Here is a 21,865-nt window from a genome sequence, read left to right as displayed (position 1 = left end):
ACACTGCCAATTCCATCATAACAAAGCCGACCCCACGTTGGAGCGGGACACAAGCCAGTACTTAATCGCTCAACAATCGCATCACAAATATAGTCACTGTGTTAGTTTTAGTGACAAGAAAAATTCATGATGACCAGGATGGATGTAATCTAAGAGGAACAGAACGTCAGAAAATTTTTGCTTTTCAATGAGTCTGGGTCTGTCTTACTACAAACAGAGAGAAAGAACTGGGTTTTGCATCCCTCGCTTCCTAAAATTTACTTTGCCTCAGATGTCTTGATTTCTCGGCAATGCATGAAGATGATTCCTTAAGTTGTCAGCCATATGTTTTCTGAACATCAGAGTCACCGATTTCCTAGAATGTTCTGCACGTTTGTTCGTGTTTCCTTCACGTACTTTCTCCAAAACTTTAAGAGGACACTGGATGTTAGGTCCTACATCCTTTTTATCTACAGTCTTTCCAGAATTAGATAGGTATTCTTGGTCTCTGGTGCTCGAACTTTCGTTGTGAGGTGCATGTCAACTTTTTTCGAGACGACTTATTGGACTGTTATTTTTCTCTTTCATGACAGACTGCTCGATATTAACGGCAGCTCGAAATACTTCTTAGTTTACCTGACTAGCAGCAAAGATTATTGTTGTTGTTATTATTGTTATTATTACCTGTTCGAATATAAATTAAGATATGCATATACACACCGTCAAGCCCCCAACAGTAGCCATTAAATAATAATCTCATATTTCATGCATTTTAGGCATTCGTGAAACATGGTAAATACGTAAAACAAATTTGCAAACTCACATTCCTCTAAGACATCTAAGTCATTAGATATGTACCCAGGATCCTGATCGGAGATATAACGTTCACTAAGATCTCAATTTTTTGGCATCACGCCAAATGTGGCTGTAATCTCGGAATAAGTAGACATATCCTTCTTATCACCACCCATTTATCTGTCGCTTACCGTTACGTTACCGCAGTAGGCAGCCACTAGTGTTTACCATGAAGCATCGCCCTGATATACGTGGAATGAAATTAGATCTTCTTCCTAATGTATTACAGTGTGCTACCCATAGGTAGCTTCGATTGCCCTATATCTCAAAATACACGGCAATGGTGCTTACCATTGTGTTCCCCAGAGTCGCTCAAATATCAATATGAGATTATATTTCCTCTCTCTTTCTGCCCTTACTCTGTGGCGCTCAAAGAAAGAACTTGGTTCTACGCAACGCTGGTTTTATTCGAACTCCACCCTAAAATCTAAGTGACTAGGCGGTTGTCTGCATTTTCTACCATAACAGTAAGCAGTAATGAGCCTTCACTTGCTATCACTGTTCCTAAAGATGAACCAGCAGACGGTAATTTGTACGCTGCGAATAAGTCAGGAGTATACTACGTCATCTGCATCAGTTGATTCTATTTCCGTGAAGGAGTCTGCCTCCGCAGCTGTGCGATCGGTGAACGTGACTGCCGCGTGCCTAACAAGGCCTTCATTCATGCTTCCTTCACAGGAATTTGCGCCTTCTACTTACCATACGATATTCAGCTTTTCATATGATACATTTATGATCAAATACTAGAAATGCTGCCTTCCAGCACATTTTACATTTCTTTATGTTTCTAATTTTAGCGTGCGTTTTATATCAGGCGGGAATCGAGGTGATGTATGGCTTATAAATTTATTGTCCATTTCATACATCCACTTTGAATGTATACTCCCTGCTCTTGCTCTTTTACGTATTGATTATGCGCCTAGGTGACACACTGTACTTGTTACGTAAAATTGTTCGCTTTTTCACGTATTTAACAGGTCTATTTTGGTGTTTTATAAATTTATTGCCACGAATATTGTTTATTTTTTTAATTTTTTGATCTGATGATCGCTATCGGAAACCCCATATTAATAGCTGTGATATATTACATAGTATCAATCAACTGGCAACGTGTGCTCCACAGATGTAGTGGCAGCAGCAGAGCCAATAGTTTTAATTATGTTTTTATGCTATCGTACTACGGTTTTAGAACAAGAAAACATAATTAATACGTACAGGTAGTTAAATACCTACAGGTCTAGTTTGAAAAGGGGTGGGACAAGTAGTCCAATGGGCCTTACAGCAGGAACCATACTGGTAATTCAGAGGGCCGTTGGAAACATTAGTTCAGGGTGTTCGGATGGAGGTTGGACCCTCCTGCATCCCCCACCACCCCCCATCACCCTAGAATAGGCTATTCTATTTAGAACTCTGAAACCCAATTAGCTTTATCCCTATTGCTTTTGCCATATCCGTGACGAAGTCATTTGCTGTCATCTTCTTACGGTGATGACGATATAAACAACACTTTCGTACATCGTACATCGTATAGTAATAAGCGGAAGCTACAGCGAAACCTATCCTGGTCTGTGAATAAATCGATCTATTGCTTTCAGCGAAATTCTTTAAATGTTTTATGACCATTAGCTACCAGAGCTGCTTGCACTCAATGGATGTATTGCTCCATTAATACGGAAGAGCCGAAGCGTGACAGCCGAAGGCTAAATGCTGCCGTGACCGAAAGCGCACCCTGCGCCATCTGTTATTGAATGATGGCAGCTGACCTACGTAGTCGTTCCAGCTTCTACCGCCAGGTGGCCCGTGCTGACGGCTGCCGCCCGCGGGAGAATACGAAATGAATTTGCCGCTTGGTTACGAATTTGCAATTTTCATACAGTGAAACAAGTGTCAAAAAATTTTCTTATGGCGACAATAACTTACTGTACAACCAAGAGCACAGATCAATTAGTTTTACTGACAAATTTTGTCACAAACGAAATCTTTGTCGGGCCAAGTACTACAAACATGTACTATTTAAGTAAATATGTTCGTTAGGTATTGTTCTACTACAGTACTACAAAGTTTGTTTTATTATTTTCCTGAAGGACGACTTTTATCTTTCCGTATTGCTTTGTTTAACCCTCTGTGTATTGCCGATTTTTATTTTCTAGTGTTCCTGGTCATTATTGAGACTCTTAGTTTCCGTGATGTTTAGTCTCTTATGTTTCGAAAGTTAACTGCCACATTTTAAAATACGTGTATGTAATAATTATTTACATAAAAATGAGTTTTTAATATGACAATGGGCAAAAAGTATAAAATTATTGGTTCTAATCGCATACAGATTCTCAACCCAAAACTAATATCGCTGAAAAGATGTACTTCTTAATTTTTATTAGCTGTAACAATACATGTAAGTTTTATAATGAAAAACATGGGACCCACACTTTACATGACTTATGCTTGAACAGTTCACCTCCTATTATCAGACATATGTGCCCCATGTTTTTCGTAATAAATCTTACACATTTTGCCATAGCTATTAAAAGTTCATAAGCACAAATTTCCAGGGCTATCTGTGTGGCTTTACAGATTTTTATGCGTCTAAGAGAAATATATATATATATATATATATATATATATATATATATATATATATATATATATATATAGGTTGATCCACAAAGATATGCAAATATTTTAATATGTTATTAAAATATCCACAAAGATAGGCAGATATTTTAATATGTTATTCTACCAGTAAAACTAAAGAAAAAAGTTCATATGAACTTAGGTCAGCAAATTTTTAGTTACGGAGTTGTGGCTAATAAATGATTTTGCCTCAAATGTAGCAACTTCACTAATATAAAGCCATTGCAAAACTGTAGGAGGTTAAAGTAAAGCACGATTTCCATTTATTTTGCTGTTATTGGTCTGGTGAATCTAATCAAACATGTCGCATACGCGTATCTGCAGTAGTTTTCCAGAACATCCAGAGAAACAAGACGAAATTACGAAACAACCCTGTGCAACTGAACCGAGCAACAAAACCTGTTCATACATGTGCAGCTAAATGCATTGAACTCGGTGGAGACATTTTTGAACACTTATTGGGAATGTACTGTGAAATTGTATGAACACTGTACAACTTCCTTAACACCGGGCTTCTTTTCCGTTTAACATGAATTGACGTGTTCTATAGTATTAATAAAAGCAGATTATCTGACACATTCATATAATTTAAGTTAACGTTATTACCATCATTTTTCCAAAATTAAATTCTCTACAACTTTTGTTGAAAGCTTTGTACAATTGTCTGGAATTTTAAAAAAAAAAACACAAATTGGGCCAATTAGTTAATAAATTAAACATTTTACAAAATTACTTCTTTGCTTCTCTGGATGCTCTCGAAAACTACTGCAGATACACGTTTGGGACATGTTTTCTTGGATTCATCAGATAAATAACAACAAAATAAATGGAAATCGTGCTTTACTTTAACGTCGTACAGTTTTGTGATGGCTTCATATTAGCGAATTTGCTAAATTTCAGGCAAAATCTTTTTCTAGTCGTAACTCCGTAACTAAACATTTGCGGACCTATATAACGTATTTAAATATTTGCATATATTCGCGAATCATATATAGCGTTTAGCCTGCAGCTTGACCTGTGTACGTATGTCACGTACGTTGCACACATGTCCTCCTCACCCTGTCTGTGCATCATTTCTTACACCCTCTCTCTGTTCAGCCTTGCCCATCCTCACGCATACCACCTCCAACACATTCTGATACTATTCACACAGCTTGTCCTCTAGAGTAGCCAAGATGCCAGGAGTAACCAATCTTTTCAGCACCTCCACCACCCACGACGAACAGACAAGAAGGCAAGCTTAAATTACCTTGTCATCCAGTCTGAGCTATCTTAAAAATTCAAGTATCCAGCTCATAGGGAAATCAGCTTCAAATCAATTGCAAAATTTGTAATGAACATTCAGACAGACAAGAAAATGATCTGATAAAGACTTGTTAAAAATAGGTATATTTTAGTGATCTTTGGGTGGGGCAGGGTGAGGTGAAGGGCATTTAGGGCATGACCCACATTACACCCCTTCCCCCTTGCATCGGGGCCTGTGTACTGCGTAGTAAAAGAAAACGAATTATCCATTTCTTCTAAGAAACTTCTCGGTAGAAACCATCATTATAAAACCATACCGAATAAAAGTGAATACTCTACAATTGTATATGGTTTTGAAGTGGTTACGTTTGTCAAGGCAAATGAGGAAAGATTACGTGGCAGCGTTACAGATGGGCCACAGCGTGTAGGTAGGGAAGCTGTCGCACTTACCAGGGGTGACTTGTAGAAAGATGGCGCACAGGAAAACGAGCGGCAGCAGAATTCCTCCTGAGTGAAGCGGCACTCCTGCGGCCATACTGTGTCCTGCAACACAAAGGCGTTCATGAGTGTTACGTCAACCCACGACGCAACGTGCGTCTACGCTATTTATCTACAAAACCAACTGCGGTCCTGACCGTTGCAGTGACTGGGCAGGGTTCCGTGAGTAAACGTCACCTTTATCGACGTAGACGTAACTGTGTTTTATTATAACGTCATTTGCGTGAAAAATTACTTCAGTGACAAGTGCCACAGACTGCTGTTGAAGTTAATAGGTTCTAAAAATAGCTCTGAGCACTATGGGACTTACCTTCTGAGGTCATCAGTCCCCTTAGAACTTAGAACTACTTAAATCTAGCTAACCTAAGGACATCACACACAACCATGCCCGGCAGGATTCGAACTGCACCCGTAGCGGTCGCGCGGTTCCAGACTGAAGAGCCTAGAACCGGTCGGCCACTCCGGCCGGCAAATAATGTTTTACCTGTATTTTGTGCATGCTCTGCAGCTATTGATATTTATTTATGGTTTGGTATTGAACATGGACAGTTTCTGTATGTGTAACGTACGCAAACTAAAGAAAAATTTATAATTTATTGGTCTCTGTGTAGAGTTGACAGTTACAATTATAGCGATAAGATGGAAAAAGCTAGACGGAAATCCCTGTGTGTTGAGGGGGCAAAAGTGTTCCAATGTGGAAGATGGAGGGTGTTTCTGACTAGCAGTCGTTCCTCGTCACGTGATGCTGCTGTCGCCTGGAAGGATTTATATCGATAGTATGTCGGTTATAATGTTCTGGCTACTCAGTATATTACAGGGCAGTGACATATCATGCGAAAGTTACCTGCCTCGGTAGGTTTTGCACAGAAGTGTATCTAACGTTATTAGGAATTAAAGCCCCCGATGGATCTGGGTTCCGCATGTAGAAATGTGGGACGATTACGTGCTGTATTAGGACTGGTAATCAGAATAGCTGTGTGTGAGCTATGCAAACGCTGAGGCTGTTCCAGTGTACAATCACGGACGTTATATTGATTATGCACTCTTTTATGAATGTGGCGTCAAAATTTAATTTACTTGTGTATCTGGGCTGTTATTGACTCATGTCATCTGTGCTTGTATCTTGGTCCGACTCCTAAAATATGCCTTAGCATTTCGACTGGAGTGACGTAATTATTGCATAATTAATCCTAACAGAAAGTGTCAGAGATCAGCAAATGCTTAAGAAATAATTTAGTGGCTGAAAAAAATTACTGGCTAAACATATTTCAAGTGAGCTGTTTTGCAGTATTGAGCTGACATACGATTTTCATAAAAAGTTATTCAATCATTTGAAAACAGCTTAATTCTGATGCGTTAGAAAATAAACATTTGAGATAAATGTTTAAATTTTGTTTAGTAGCAAGTATTCTGGCGTGTGACAATAAAACATCTGTGTAAGGAAAGTAGGCTATCTTTATATATTGCTTTTTTTTCAGAATGATTCAGGTTATATTCGCAGTCGTTAATATGAGAGAGTGATTTTGTTGATAATAAGTATCCCACAACAATGTGCAATATTAATACTGCAGTGAAGGACTGATTTCCTTAAATAGCTTCCTCATGACACAGTTATAGAAGAAATTTAAGTTACTAATTATAATCGTGTTTACTTAAATTTGGACTGGCAACCTAAATATTACTCCTGTGCAGCTCTTAACAGCAGCTTTGTGACATAACGGAAACACTTCAACATCTGCAAGTCTCTTTTTCCCATGTACTGGCTATGGTATGTTTTAGAAGGGAGTAAATAACTTTGAATGAGATTGAATAAGAAAATCGATAAAAATTCAGTAAAATAATATAACACCAGTTATAGATTGTGAGATCTGATGTAATTTGACGGAAGAACTAAAATCAAGCTACGACTAATGCTTATGCTGCTGTTAGGTTCATGAAAACAGTGGACCCAATATGATGGTAAAAATCCTAGGAAAGACATGGCACCGACTTTGGAGACACAAGTTAATAGCAATACATAAGAAAAGACCAACTATGATGTCGTGCTATATAGTAGATAATGTTTTGTTTTAAGAGGACGACTGTCTTCCTGACGTACCACATATAAAGGGAAACACCCGCTAATACGCTTGGTCACATTTTTTAAAATAATTTCTGACTATATAATTTATAGACAATAATGATTTGCGGAAGCTGCGCACAGTACATAAAACTCAAGGGTTGGTATGCAAGTATAATGGATAAATTATACACTGTTACGTTTATGACATGTGTGTTTAACACTAGTGATATAACATCAAACTTAGCGGGTCTTTTATTTAACTAATTAGATAAAGTTCAAAATATAAACGAAACTGGTTATTATCGTAAAGATACATGTGGCAATAGGCGGTAATAAAATTTTGGAATACATCTTAACACAGCATTTTGATTTTAAAAATAGTGATAATAGTTCAACATTGTCAAATGTCACGCTATGATACAAGGACAGCTTGTGCACTAATGCATTTATCATCAAATTTCCGAAAATATAGAGGTGAAGAAGAGAAAGTGAGCCCTCAAAATGACTATGATGAAATAAGCGTAGAATCAAGGATATTGCAATTGAATAAGCTATCTGCAGTGAGTGCCAAAAAGTAACATGACAAATACGAAAATTATTAGAGTAGGCCAAAAAAAAGTATTTGTGTACTAGATGGTAAAGAAATTATTAATGTTCGGAAGGAAACAAATTAAACTGTCTGTGTACATAGGATAAATACAAATTGAATATTGAGAATAATGTTGTACAATCTGTAACACTTTTCTCTGAACAACTGATACACTATTGACCATTAAAACTGTAACATCAGGAAGACAGTTTGAAACAAGTTTCAGATTGGCCCGAATCTTATTACATGGTTGGATACGCTAGTGATTAGCATTTCAACCCAACAGCACAAAATAGCTTGGAATAACACCGATTACTTTCTTTATGTAAGTAAAGTTCAGTAATCAGTTTCCTCATCACATCTGAATGTTGGCTGCTTAAGAGAAGATAGTGCTATGACTCGTGTAAGAAGGAGAATCGTCTATCTCCGCCTGTCATAAGTCTAGAGCATCATGATCGTGTTCTATGAAGATTATGGTTCATCGTTTCTCGATACTGCTGCTTGCATTGGTCGAGATCCCACAACTGACATACTGATATGAAACTAATGGTTTCAAGAAGCTATTACTCAACGCCATGCAGGACTTGAATAGCCCCACGCGGCTAGCGCTCGATAGGAGAGGTACTGTTATTTCGGCCTTGTAGGATGGTACAGGCATATCACATAGTGTGTTTGCAACAAGCAAAGAATCCATGCAGACAGTGTGACCACGTCTGCAACACAACGGACTCTTAGTAAAGCGATCACTGCTGGTGCTTCCCTTGGAGGCAACAGAGAGAGGCGCGAAGACTGTGGTGTTCAACAGAAAAACTAGACGTGGGCGTAGCACGACGTTACCTTTCCGGATGACTCCCTGTTCTGATTACAGCATCACTGTGGACATATCCGTGTCTGGAAGCTTCGAGAAGACCGAATCTTCACAAATTGCACACACCATCGACGTACAGGTTCAGCATCTGGTGTGATGTTGTGGGTTGTCACTGGGTGCACCACACGGTCACCCGTGGCTCACATAGCCGGTAATTTGGACAACAGGCGTTAAATTTATGACGTGTTATGTGACCGGTGGCTGAGCTCTATCTTCCAGGTCTTCGAGAGGTATTTTTTCACCATGATAACGCAAGACCGTATATCGGTCGCGCAGTCCTGACCTACCTCTATGCAGAGAACGGTCGATTGTTCCGCTGACCAGCACGTTCGCAAGATCTGTCGCATCTGATCAAAGGGCACTACGGTTGATGAAGGCAGACTCAGAACTGGTGCAGCAAGGAATTACGAGCCCATACCCGTCATGAAAGCTCAGTTCGAGCCAATGACCAGCCTCGTTAAAGCCATTCCTACTGCCAGAGGTGGCAGGCAGCTCCGTGGGCAAAATTTCGCCCCCTGCGTGCGCCTGAATCACCATAAAATTTAATCATGTACAGGATGCTTATAAATTAGTTACACAAAAGTAACCTCTAGTTCTGAAAATGCTAAATAACTTACAGAAATGTTTGACAGAGCACAGAACGCAGAATGTCTTCAGGTTTTATTCCCGCTTGACACTGTAAGTTCTCCAGGTTCCCGCTAGGTGGCTTGCGCGAGTGAGCAATTCCATCAATCCTCATGGAGTTGTTTAACGGAGCAGAACGTGCACAGTGTTGTTCACGGTTTCATGAATCCAAATGCTCTACTGCAGTTCAGAGACGATTCAGGACAAAATATCAGGAGCCACCCCCTCAAAGACCATTAACTGGTACAATCGTTTCACCGAAACTGGCAGTGTATCCCACAGGACGCCAGGTCAGGTTCGGCCAACAGCAATTGAATCAGTCAGGCAGTCCTACATTTGTAGTCCGGGTAAATCAAAGAGGCGTCCAGGTTAGAACGGAATATTCCTGCTGTTACAGCTTGGAAGGTGTTACGAAAACGCCTGTTTTTCAAACGTCAAATTGGAAATCTTGCAGTTTTTAAGAGAAAGTGACAAAGTAAAACGAGCTGAGTTTTGTGTAGAAATGTTTAACAAAACGAAGACTGAAGACGATTTTCTGTATAAGGGGTTACATTAAAGACAGGGTGTTTGTTCCTCCACTTCCGCGAAACGTCGACGAACTGGAACAACGGATAACAGTGGCAGTTGCCACCATACATCAAGACCTGTTTCATAGGATTTGACAGGAAATTGATCACAAACAGAACATTTGTCATGTTACAATAGGTGGCCAAAATGAACATTTGTAAATAAAACTTAAAGATATTCTGCATTCAATGGTGTAGCAAACATTTCTGTAAGCTATCTCTCTTCACAATTAGAGGCTCCTTTTGTATAACTAATTTATAAACGCCCTGTATTCTTCTCACTATACAGTGCACTCACAATGAAGAGTCAAATTTCCTTATCTGCTATCGTTCCTGGCATTGCAGTTAAATAGCCACCAGTGTGCAACAAATTAAGGGATCAAGATGCTCCCGGTATAATGCACTTCAACAATTTGAGAAACGCACAGCCGTAGTTCTAAACACCTCAGACAACAGAACAAAATATTTTGCCTAAGGAAGAATTTTTCATGGTGTCTGAATGACGAGGGTAATGATAACATGAGAGAAAGAGGTAAAGTAATGCAACAAACTAGTCAAAAGGTCTCGTAAATACGATTAGCGATGGTAGCAACGCCGGAAACGTCAACTTGTGCAAAATCGTGTCTGGAAACGCAGCACATCCGTACAGGCGACCAAATAGTTTATGTGTAAAAAAAGAGCTTATCAGTTCGGGCTACTGAAACATTGCGTTCATTTCCAAGAAGAGATGGCGTTTCCTATGACACGTAATGAATGCTGGCCGGGCATTACTGGTTCCGCGAAGAGCAGAATCCTCCCTCACCCCTCCATCCCTCCCAAACACAGACACACAAACAAACAACTAGTTAGAGCCCGTGTCGCTACCCGGAAATACTATCGATGCTGCGAAATCCACCCATCAGAAGCATTACACACACAGCCCTTTTCATATCACGTGCATGGTAGCTACATGCATGGAGACTGCAGTTTACCACTAGTAACGCCATGCGACGTTACACAGTGTGACTGTAAAGATTTTTGCATTGTTGAGCGTTTTCACATACAAGCGTGCTAGAAGAGCAATCATCTTGCGAACAGGACCGTAAACATAGTATGAAACCGAGTTTATTTACTACCAGACATCGTCAAACTTGCAGCTATCCTGTTACAAAACAAACATTATCTAATTTTATATGAAAAAGAAATAGGTTCAAAGCTGTGGTAGATGGGGTAGATGGCAGAGCAGATTTTAATTAGGATACAATACACCATGTGAAGAGGAAACTGCTTCTCAACATATACAGAGTAATTTAATGTAATGAGAGGTCCTAAGAGCACTGCATCGAACGCAAGGAAAGATACTTCATTTTTCCTCCATTTTCTGTTGTCTTTCTCCAGCGTGCCACAGGTTCGGCATTGTTATGAACGAATTTGGCGTGGTTAGTTTCAGGGGTGTACAGATGCCCTTCCTGTCGCCCCCCCCCCTAGCCTCCCCCCCACCCCCCCTCAGCGTGATGCTATACTTACTTTACTATGAAGGTTATATATTACGTAGTTCATATGGAGAGCAGCACACAGCCAACCGCTGTGTTCTTTCAAAGTTTACCTTCATAATACAGCAGTCTTTAATGAGCTATATCAAGATCCTGAACAACAGGTGTAGAGTACTAGGACACGTACAACAACTCCGAAGTAATGGAGTGTAGTTTAATCCGCAAGTGATATTCTGTAGATTATGTCATGAGTTGTAATTTTTGTATGCTATGTTCTGACTATGTACTTCTTGTATTTTTAACATTTATAATGACTAGTTAATATAAGAACTCTGGATCTGCTCTAATAAAGCGACGACTGATTGCTGATTTTTCACTTTACAAGTTTTCTAAATGATTGCCAATCGTGTAACTGGGGTTAGACTTGAGTACCAGCCCAGTGTTCACCTAGTGGGGTGTGAGAAACCGGTTAAAAATCACACCCTGCTATCCGGATGTGTAAAGTATCGAAAGATACCCTTACGAAATTATACAAAACTATATCACTCCCAGTAGTATGGAAGCCAAACCCGGATAACATCACAAAAGTATATACTAAGAATTTAAAGTATCAAAACGGGATTTCTGAGACATTTAGCTAGATATAAAAGACCAGGTGTAAAATGAAATACAGAAATACGATCAGACTTAGGATTTATGTCTCTAAATTAAAAAATAGAAAGAGCACATTAGTAGGGTGGGGCACAGACACGGCAGAAAAAAACAATATAAATACAAAGTAACATGACAAAAATTCATAGGGAGACTCAATATCAGGTGAAACGACTCAGGTTAACCTCTAAAAATAGGCGTAAAAGACAAAGCCGTAAACACATCAGGAGATGAACAAAAGACGTCTAACAAAGAAATGGACCGTAATGAATCTTACACTCTGCATCGGAGTATAACATGTTTTGGAACTTGCTGGCAGATTAAAACTGTGTGCCGAATCGGAACTCAAACCCAAAACGTTTGCTTTTCGGGGAAAATTCACTGCTGATCGAGGTAAATTCGCTGCTGACTAGGCAGTCGAGGCACGACTCGTCTCCTTGCGCATAGCTCCAATTCAGGAAAGGCAATGTTTCGAGTTCCAACCCCGTTCCGCACAGTTTTAATATCTCAGGAAAACGCAAAGAAATGGACAGTTTTCAGTGACTTGTATGATGCACAGTGCCACGGAGAACTTCGCCACCTGCACTACGTACGTTACTGTATCTAATTAACATAATGATTTTATTACAATAATGTTTTTGATTAATATCAACTACAAAGTGATATGTTTGGTTTTACTTGTTACATTACAGGTTGGTTATAATTAAACTTTCGCTACTGGAGAGGGCTACCATGAAAAAGGAGTGATCGTAGGACAATGAAACTTTGTGGAAATATTTATAAGAACATGCGGAAGAGAAATAAATAAATTAATCACTGACATAAACCAATTTTAACCTCAGCATGAGAGAATAATATTTTTGTTAATCACGTGTCATGTTTACGTTCCAGATTACAAACGGTATTCAGTGTGATGGCCAGCTGCATCCACTACAGCCTGGAACTGCATTATAGATTGATCTATTGCTGCACGAATCATCTCATGTTGGCTACTTCCCTCTCTATGTTCATGTTGAAACTCCAACTTGTGTTAGTGTCCCTCGGATAAACCTGTCCTTCAGGTAATACCACGGGCATAAATTAAATGGATTCAGATAAGGTGATCTTGGTGGCCACATAGTTTGCGACAATCGGCCAATGATTCGCTTTATTCCTTATCTGTAACGGACTGACTTCGCGAGGAATGTGAGGCGGAACTCCAACTCGCATGGAAACAATTGAGCCCAAAGCACCTCTCTCCAGCACATGTTGGCGAAATAGATCACAGCAACATGTGCCGTTCTCGTCGCATGTCTCGGGTACTTAGAGTTCAGGTTCCTCATATAAAAGTGGAGCAATCATGAATTTTGCCCTGTACATTGAGGCTACACCACACTGTGACGCGTTCACAATGCAGCGGAATTTTATGAATGATCTTTGACGGTGACGACCCCCAACCCCAGTTGTGAGTGTTCAGTCTCGTAGTGAGCGTAAAGTGTACTTCGTCACTCCACACAATGTTCCAAGGCTTCATGTCAACTTCAACCCCTGCAAGAAACGTAAGAGCAAAGTCTACTCGAATGTCTGCATCGCGTGGCAAAAGTTGTTTGCAGCACTTTTCGAACAGTGGACCATGGAATGTTCGGCTGTCGTGACACAGCTCGTGCGCTGATGGCCGGTAGCACATTGCGTCCAGCGTTCTCAGCCATGGCAACAGTAACTTCTTGAACAGTTTGAGGCGCAATTAGCCGACTGCGTCTTGCAGGAGCAATTCCATAATCACCTGTTAATTTGGAGTTCAGAATCGAATTCTTCAACCCCGATCGGAAAGAGGACGTATCCGTATTTCTTTACGCGTCCTTATCCTCAAAGAGCAGTAGCGCTGTTGGGGGTGTTATGCTCACCCTGTCCAGAGCCATGCTGTGTGCAGTTGTAGTGCACACTGGTGTTTCTGTTTCAGTCCAACGTCGCCGTCCCAGTAAGGGCGCCTAACGTCACGTCATGACACTGTAACTAGTAACAACGCCAATCTGCAGCATGCAGTCAGGACGTCACTCCTATAAAGTTGGGTACCAATACGGTAAACAATTTTCGGGCCACACTGTCTCAAACAGCAAAAGTTGAATTATAACCTCCCCCTACATCGCAGATGTCTGGAGAGCACTGACTGGACGATACAATTTTATCACGTCGGCGGATACAATACCAAGCTGCTTGGCGGCAGCATACCTGTGCAAAAAGCCTGAAGCTCTACTACATTATGATCTTACAGAGGGATAAGTAATATGTGTCCTCCATGTGTTTCGAAATGTACTCAGTGTTCACTTGGCCACTCTTTAATGATATTGAGCTAAAAAAATGGTTCAAATGGCTCTGAGCAATATGGGCTCTTAACTTCTGTAGTCATCAGTCCCCTAGAACTTAGAACTACTTAAACCTAACTAACATAAGGACATCACACACATCCATACCCGAGGCAGGATTCTAGCCTGCGACCGTAGCGGTCACGCGGTTCCAGACTGAAGCGCCTAGAACCGCAAGGCCACACCGGCCGAATGAGCTAAAAAGTTTTGGAAGGTAGAACAGGAGGTATCGGTGGAAATACAGTTGTGAGGTTGCACATAGCGTCAGGATTCGTTGAAAGCGGCCATAAATTTAAAAAAAAAGTTGGTAGTTGAGAAGTTGCGTTTAATAGGCTGAATATTGTAATGTTGGGAACACTGTATCCCGGTCTTAGTGCAAAAGTTCTGCGTCTTTCTGTTGAAATATTTTTGTTGAGTGAAATAAGAATGATTTTTTTTAAATGGAGGCTATACGAGGAGGCATGTATCTAATTACTAACACTTACTTAATTATTTTATCGGTAATTAGCATTTGGATTTTGTTATTTAACTTCTTACCGGAAAGCAAGCGAAAAATATTGTAAAACGCTAGCGAAAAACAAGAGATAACTTTCAGGTTCCACAACATTCTACATTCTTTTTGAGTCCTTCCTTAAGTATGTACTGTACATTACATTCGCGAGTCTGCCTTAAAATCCAGCTACTAGCCGCAACTCTGGCTCTGGCTCCAAGCGACAGCTGCGAAATGCCGTTATTTACACATAGAAAATAGGATTGGAAATTTTGCGCCATTGCAACACCCGAACAATGCGTCCAAGAGTACTCATGGTTCAATGGCCGACAGCAGTCCATAATTGTTTCTATGATTTTAGCAGTCGGCCAGCTGTCGAGAGATAAGAAGAAATCAGCAAACAATACGGCAATATCGCGTAATCTTTGCCCGAAACTCTTCTCGAGTGAAAAATATGGAGGATGCGTTCCGCAGACTTCCTGTAACAACCAACCCCTATATCTCTTCTTTTCGGAAAATACGACGAAAGTGAAAAGCGATGGAAACAGATGCTGAGGGCGATGAAGGGAACACAAATATCAATCAGAAAGAAGATGAAGAAGGATATGAAGATGAAGCAAAAGAATCACAAGAGGTGGAAGATTAATAAGACTTATATAACTTTCAATGTTTGTTACTAATATATCTTTTCCGTAATAAAGGCAGTACAAGAGACAGTTTTGTAATAATGTTTACCGTTAAAGTAATGAATCTTCACTGAAAATATTTTTCGTCCACTTCATTAATATTTGCAGATTCTTTTCGCCATATTGGATCCGCCGTTTTGAATTTTTCAATTTTGATATAAAAATCCTTATGAAAAGGGTCAGAGGGTCAGAAACCCTTCTATCCATTTGTGGCCGTGTTGGAGCAGATTTGGAAATTTTGGCCATGTTTCCAGAATTCTGTACCACTGTGGAGTGGATTGCTGGCCTTGCATAGATAGGTCAGGCGCTCCAGCACTGGCCCGTGAAAGGCAAAGGCCTCAGGTTCGAGTCCAGAGACGGCATGCGGTATTAATCTGCAACGAAGTTTCATGAATTGTACATTAAACGTATTTTCTCTCAGCGGACGAAGACAGCGACAAAATGCAGAAGATAAAAACTGGTCACGTCGTAGTGGGTGCTACTGTGTGACAGCGTAAATGACACGAACACATTGCGATGACAGTGACTTATGCACTGACTCGATGATGCGCTAAAGCTTAACGCAGCAAGCTTTTGCAGAGTCTTGTGACCAGGAGCTGTAACGTGTATACCCCATTATTACCAATCTTCGAATGGGCTGCCACCGACCGAGACCTGCCGCAGTGATGCACGTTAACAAATCTATTAATAAACCAGAAGACTGACGGGAGGGGGGAGCGCTGCTGAGTGGGGCTGTACACACTGGGGCGTCCGCAGGTGTGCGACCATCCCGATCAAAGTTTTCTGCCGTTTCCGTAAATAACTTCAGTTGAGTGATGGAGTGGTCGCTTCAGAGGGGCCGCGGCTCATTTCATTCCCATTCCTCATTCGTTTGGGCTGTGTGCGGTTCTCCTGTTTTGGAATGTATTTCATTTTGTAAATTTTACGTTCACTGGGACTCGGCAGATAGCAGATGTAAGTCGCTGCCCGAAGCAGCGTTGCGAAATATGATGGCGGCGTGTACGAAGCTGGTTCCCTCAATGGTAGTGGTGACGAGTGAACCATACGGCGCGCTAATGAATCAGAGGAGTGGGGAGAAGCACGAGAGGCTTGAGATCGAATCCTGCTTGCCATTATATACGTAGGGGAACCACAAATGCTCTAGTGCCAAACTCAGAACTTTCTTTTTTAAGTATTAGTTCTTAGGGTCCACTTTTGACGAAGCAAATATTAGGAGGAACCTTCGGGTCTTCAGGGGTTTAGTGCAATGATTCTGTTGTGGAGACAGAAGTTAATTCAATAAACAAATGAATACTGTTAAATTGCCAAAGATGTATGAAGAAAAAAATGGTTCAAATGGCTCTGAGCACTATGGGACTTAACTTCTGAGGTCATCAGTCCCCTAGAACTTAGAACTACTTAAACCTAACTAACCTAAGGACATCACACACATCCATGCCTGAGGCAGGATTCGAACCTGCGACCGTAGCGGCCGTGCGGTTCCAGACTGTAGCGCCTAGAACCGCTCGGCCACTCTGGCCGCCGATGTATGAAGAGCTACGAACTTTTACGGTTCAAGGCCGGCCGGTGTGGCCGATCGGTTCTAGGCGCTTCAGTCTGGAACCGCGCGACCGCTACGGTTACAGGTTCGAATCCTGCCTTGGGGCCGGCCGGAGTGACCGTGCGAGTTCTAGGCGCTTCAGTCTGGAACCTCCCGACCGCTACAGTCGCAGGTTCGAATCCTGCCTCGGGCATGGCTGTGTGTGATGTCCTTAGGTTAGTTAGGTTTAAGTAGTTCTAAGTTCTAGGGGACTGATGACCTCAGATGTTAATTCCCATCGTGCTCAGAACCATTTGAACCGTTTTACGATGTAAGCAGGGATTCTGGCTGCGCGCCAACCTCGAAAGTCGGCGATAGGATGCACTCGTAGCCTGTTCTTATGTGATAGTCGGCTTTACCTAGCCCTCGTTACTTATTAACTTTTTGAGATGAATCGTTTCACACTGTCATACTGCTACTGTTTTACAGTATTTGCTAATACACGAATGGTAATGGTAAAAAAAGTTGTTACTGTTTTACGGAGTTTGCTAATAATCGAATAGTAATGGCATCCCATGACTTATTCAAAGTAAATTAGCTATACGCATGTCCACTTATTATCACGGGTACCCTGTTTGCTTCTTCCGATGTATCCAGTGAGCTACAAGATTTACATGGAGGGACAATACCTATAACAGATTCACAGAAAACAGGTAGCGCAGTCTCAGGTGGGAAGGTGGGAAGGCATGACTATACCACTTCTACGGAATCGCAACTGAACTGAGAAACTTTTATATCGGCTTAGAAAAATGTTCAAATGTGTGTGAAAGCCTACGTGACCAAACGGCTCAGGTCAGCGGTCCCTATTCTTACACACTACTGAGACTAACTTACGCTATATAATGTGATTTGACTGGGGCCTCCCGTCGTGTCGACCTTTCGCCGGGTGGAAGTCTTTCGATCTGACGCCACTTCGGCGACTGGCGCGTCGATGGGGTATGAAATGATGATGATTAGGACAACACAACACCCAGTCTCTGAGCGGAGAACATCTCCGACCCAGCCGAGAATTGAACCCGGGCCCTTAGGATTGACATTCTGTCGCGCTCACCATTCAGCTACCGGGGGCGGACAAACAACACACACACCCATACCCAAGGGAGGACTCAAATGTCCGGCTTGAGGGGCCGTGCAGTCCGTGACATGGCGCCTCTAACCGTGGGGCCACTCCACGTGGCTATATCGGTTTAGTACAGCGAGGCGATGTTGCACCAGCTAGTGCGACGAATCGGAACCATAGATTCCAAAATAATTTCAGACGAGAATTCTGGCGTCCTGTTATGAATATTTAATTTCGTTTTGTTGCCTTTTAATTAGTAAGGGTGGTACTGGCTATTGCACTACCAATGTATTATTGCTCTGAAGAATAAACTGCGAATCCTGGTCAGAAAATGTTGCCGTTTCTTTCTCTAAACTACTCACAGACTGTGTTCCAAAAATGAACAGCTTACAGAAAGAAGCGGCGACGCTTTTTATCCAGGACCCGCCAATCAATTTACAGGACAATGCGCGGGTGCACATGGCGCAAGTTGTGAGTGATTCGTTCGAACGACGGGGCTGGGATGTGCTGTATCACTCATCAGATTCCCCTGACTGAAGCGGCTGCGATTTCAACTAAATGCTTATTGAAGGAATCACTACATGGCATTCACTTCCGAAGTGTTACAGAATTTTGTAAGCAACATATGGCTCCACTCGAACTATGAACACTACCGCCAGTGCTAAGCGTATACTATAGTTTCCACATCATTGGCAATGGGTCATACACAATGCGGGTGGATACTTTCAAGGACAGTAAAATTTCTATACACATATATCCATGTTGTATAAGTTGTAAATAAATAATTGTTACTATTAACCCTTAACTGGCAACGCCAGGGTTGCGGCTTCTCTTGGACTCTTTGGAAGTATGAAGTTCTAGGAGTTTTCGTATTTGTTGATCAGGGAGCATGACCTGATCAGTACCTTCCTATGGCACGGAGACACGTTACATGCTCAAGCGACTGCAGTTTGTTATCAATACTAGAATTATGAACCACTAATTCTGAGTCCCCGAGACTCTGCGGAGTAACATTAAAAAAAAAAATGGCTCTGAGCACTATGGGACTTAACATCTATGGTCATCAGTCCCCTAGAACTTAGAACTACTGTAACCTAACTAACCTAAGGAAAACACACACAACACCCAGCCATCACAAGGCAGGGAAAATCCCTGACCCCGGCGGGGATCGAACCCGGGAGCCCGGGCGCGGGAAGCGAGAACGCTACCGCACGACCACGAGATGCGGGCAACTTCTTCCATTTTGTTAACATATCGGCAAATGAAAACAAAAAGAGCTACAGATCATAACTTTGAGCAGCGTCTAAGAGGGATTGTGGAATATGCTGGTCACTGTTCAGATCAAGAAGATGACCCCGAGAGCAACATTACCGTCGAAAATGCCATTTCAAATCATCACGAAACAGCAACTGAAGTTCCTTGCGATGAATCTGATAACGAAGATGAGATGCAGGCTGTTGAAAATTAAGACGAAAATTGTGTCTTGAATGCATTGCAAATCTACAAGTCTCCTAAACATTGTCTATTTTTAGACGTGTATGTCGACCGTTGTCAATAATTCACAGTTTTCTTACAGAAGTAAATGTTTGAGCTTTTCTTACAGTTTAGACCTTACCAAATCTGTGTTCGATGAAAATAGTTTCCGTCGGTTTTTTCATGGAATATATATATATCTTTAGTTTCAGATTGTCGCTTTAATTTGCTTCTAAAATTGTTGTAAATAAAAAAAGTCTCTTTATTTATGTATCTCTTAGTACGTATACTTTATATCACTACGAGACATAATACACTCTTTTTGTTTTAGAGTCCCCCAAACTCCTCAACGCATTTAGTGTTGAAATTTCCGAGCACGCCAGTTAAGGGTTGAAGTTCCAATCTTCGTAAAATGCCCTTAGTTAAATTGTGGAATATGGTGATTTATGAGACATAAGTACACACAGAAAGGAGGAGCCCGGAGGGGGGACTGAACCGTCCCACGTGAGCATCAAGCATATACTTTAGTGGGCTGAAGTTTGGTCAACGTCACTTCGAATTTCCTTGGAAGGGATCTGTATTAGGTACGTCACGGTCGGACAGTTGATTTCATCAACTGGCTCTTGTTGACCATTACTGACAGCCATTCCATAGTTACATAGCTTTTTGACATGACGAGAATACAGCCTGAATGAGAAGGGCACACTGTGTCTCACTGAGTCCGCTGCACCCTCGCTTGGCTACTATAACTGCTGTCTCATTTCCACACGAATTAGTAGATCTCTGGTACCTAGGAGGGCAATACGCAGGATGATTCACCTGCGCTGTTCGTCGCAGTTGTTTTCCGAATCGCTTAAAATATAGAAATTCTGTTTTCACCCTAGTGAACTGTGAAAAAAACCTCACTAAAATATATATAGTTTATTTACGTAGCTATGTTTATCAGATATCGGTATCACCTTTGCTTTATCAAACGGAACTACCGTACTTTTTTCTGCTAGTATCGTAGATATAAACTAGACGATTTCAACAGTGTTTCGCACTTCAAAATCCGGTTAGTAGTTTCAGAGAAATTAAAGTAGTATTTACAACTAAGGATTTGTCTGATTTGAACATGAAACTGATGGCTGTCTCCTGTGGAGGTTCGTTTGTTAACCGCATCTGTAGTGCCGGGGCCGGCCGCGGTGGCCGAGCGGTTCTAGGCGCTCAGTCCGGAGCCGCGCGACTGCTACGGTCGCAGGTTCGAATCCTGCCTCGGGCATGGATGTGTGTGATGTCCTAAGGTTAGTTAGGTTTAAGTATTTCTAAGTTCTAGGGGACTGATGACCACAGCAGTTGAGTCCCATAGTGCTCAGAGCCATTTTTTTTTTTTTTTTTTTTTTTATAGTGCCTGATTGATGGGGTGCTCCAACTAGACTCAACTGAGCAAGTATACTTCCAGAAGTGGAATAGTGGAGACAAGTTTAATTTGAAACTGATACTAATGACCCCTGGCTACAGATAGCCAGTTTGTTGGAACGACACTGAAACGCAAAGAACGTCCCACGTAAGGGTGATTCACTAGATGACTATGGTAACATTTCTGCACTTGGTTCGAAAGAAACACAAAAACTTGAGCCGATTCCTGAAACAGGGAAATGATGTAAAAACTCTGTTAATTAATGACTTCGCATTATGAGGTCATTGTCAAGGTACACACTTGTCTTGCAAAAGTACCTTCACTGGACTCGCATTCGGGAGGACGACGGTTCAATCCCGCGTCCGGTCATCCTGATTTAGGTTTTCCGTGATTTCCCTAAATCACTCCAGGCAAATACCAGGATTGTTCCTTTGAAAGGTCACGGCCGACTTCCTTCCCCGTCCTTCCCTAATCCGATGAGACCGATGAACTCGCTGTCTGTTCTCCTCCCCCAAGCAACCCAACCCCAAAAGTACTTTATTAACGGCAACAAAGAAAGGGAAGCATAAAAGAACGCGGCCATAAACAGTTTCTTCAAATTCCATTTATGTCATCAAGTGTTCACAGCGTCCATCGTCTACTGGAATACATATTTGCAGTTCGCTGGTGGAAAGACTTCTGGAAAGACTGAGGGGATTCCTTTGATCTCATGGTACATACCGCAACAACGTGACATTTTAAACCCTTGTGGGCTGTCGGGATTTGTGTTATAAGTTCATCTTTGTATTGGCCTCAG

General features: G+C 41.5%; 1 protein-coding gene across 3 annotated transcripts in view; it reads right to left on the bottom strand.

Moving 5' to 3' along the window:
* The window catches only part of LOC126320425 (CUB domain-containing protein 2), a 1,159,067-nt gene that overhangs the window by 542,017 nt on the left and 595,185 nt on the right, over positions 1 to 21,865 (bottom strand). For all 3 annotated transcript variants that reach the window (XM_049993929.1, XM_049993913.1, XM_049993920.1), the window contains exon 3: positions 5,161 to 5,253. In XM_049993929.1, coding sequence (XP_049849886.1) covers positions 5,161 to 5,245 — 85 coding nt within the window. In that variant the 5' untranslated portion in view covers positions 5,246 to 5,253. The remainder of the gene's footprint in view (positions 1 to 5,160; positions 5,254 to 21,865) is intronic.

This window comes from Schistocerca gregaria, chromosome 2 (genome assembly GCF_023897955.1).
Source record: "Schistocerca gregaria isolate iqSchGreg1 chromosome 2, iqSchGreg1.2, whole genome shotgun sequence".
Taxonomy (NCBI): Eukaryota; Metazoa; Arthropoda; class Insecta; order Orthoptera; family Acrididae; genus Schistocerca; species Schistocerca gregaria.
The sequence above is the reverse complement of the archived record's forward strand: the minus strand, read 5'-3'. Positions and strand labels throughout refer to the sequence as shown.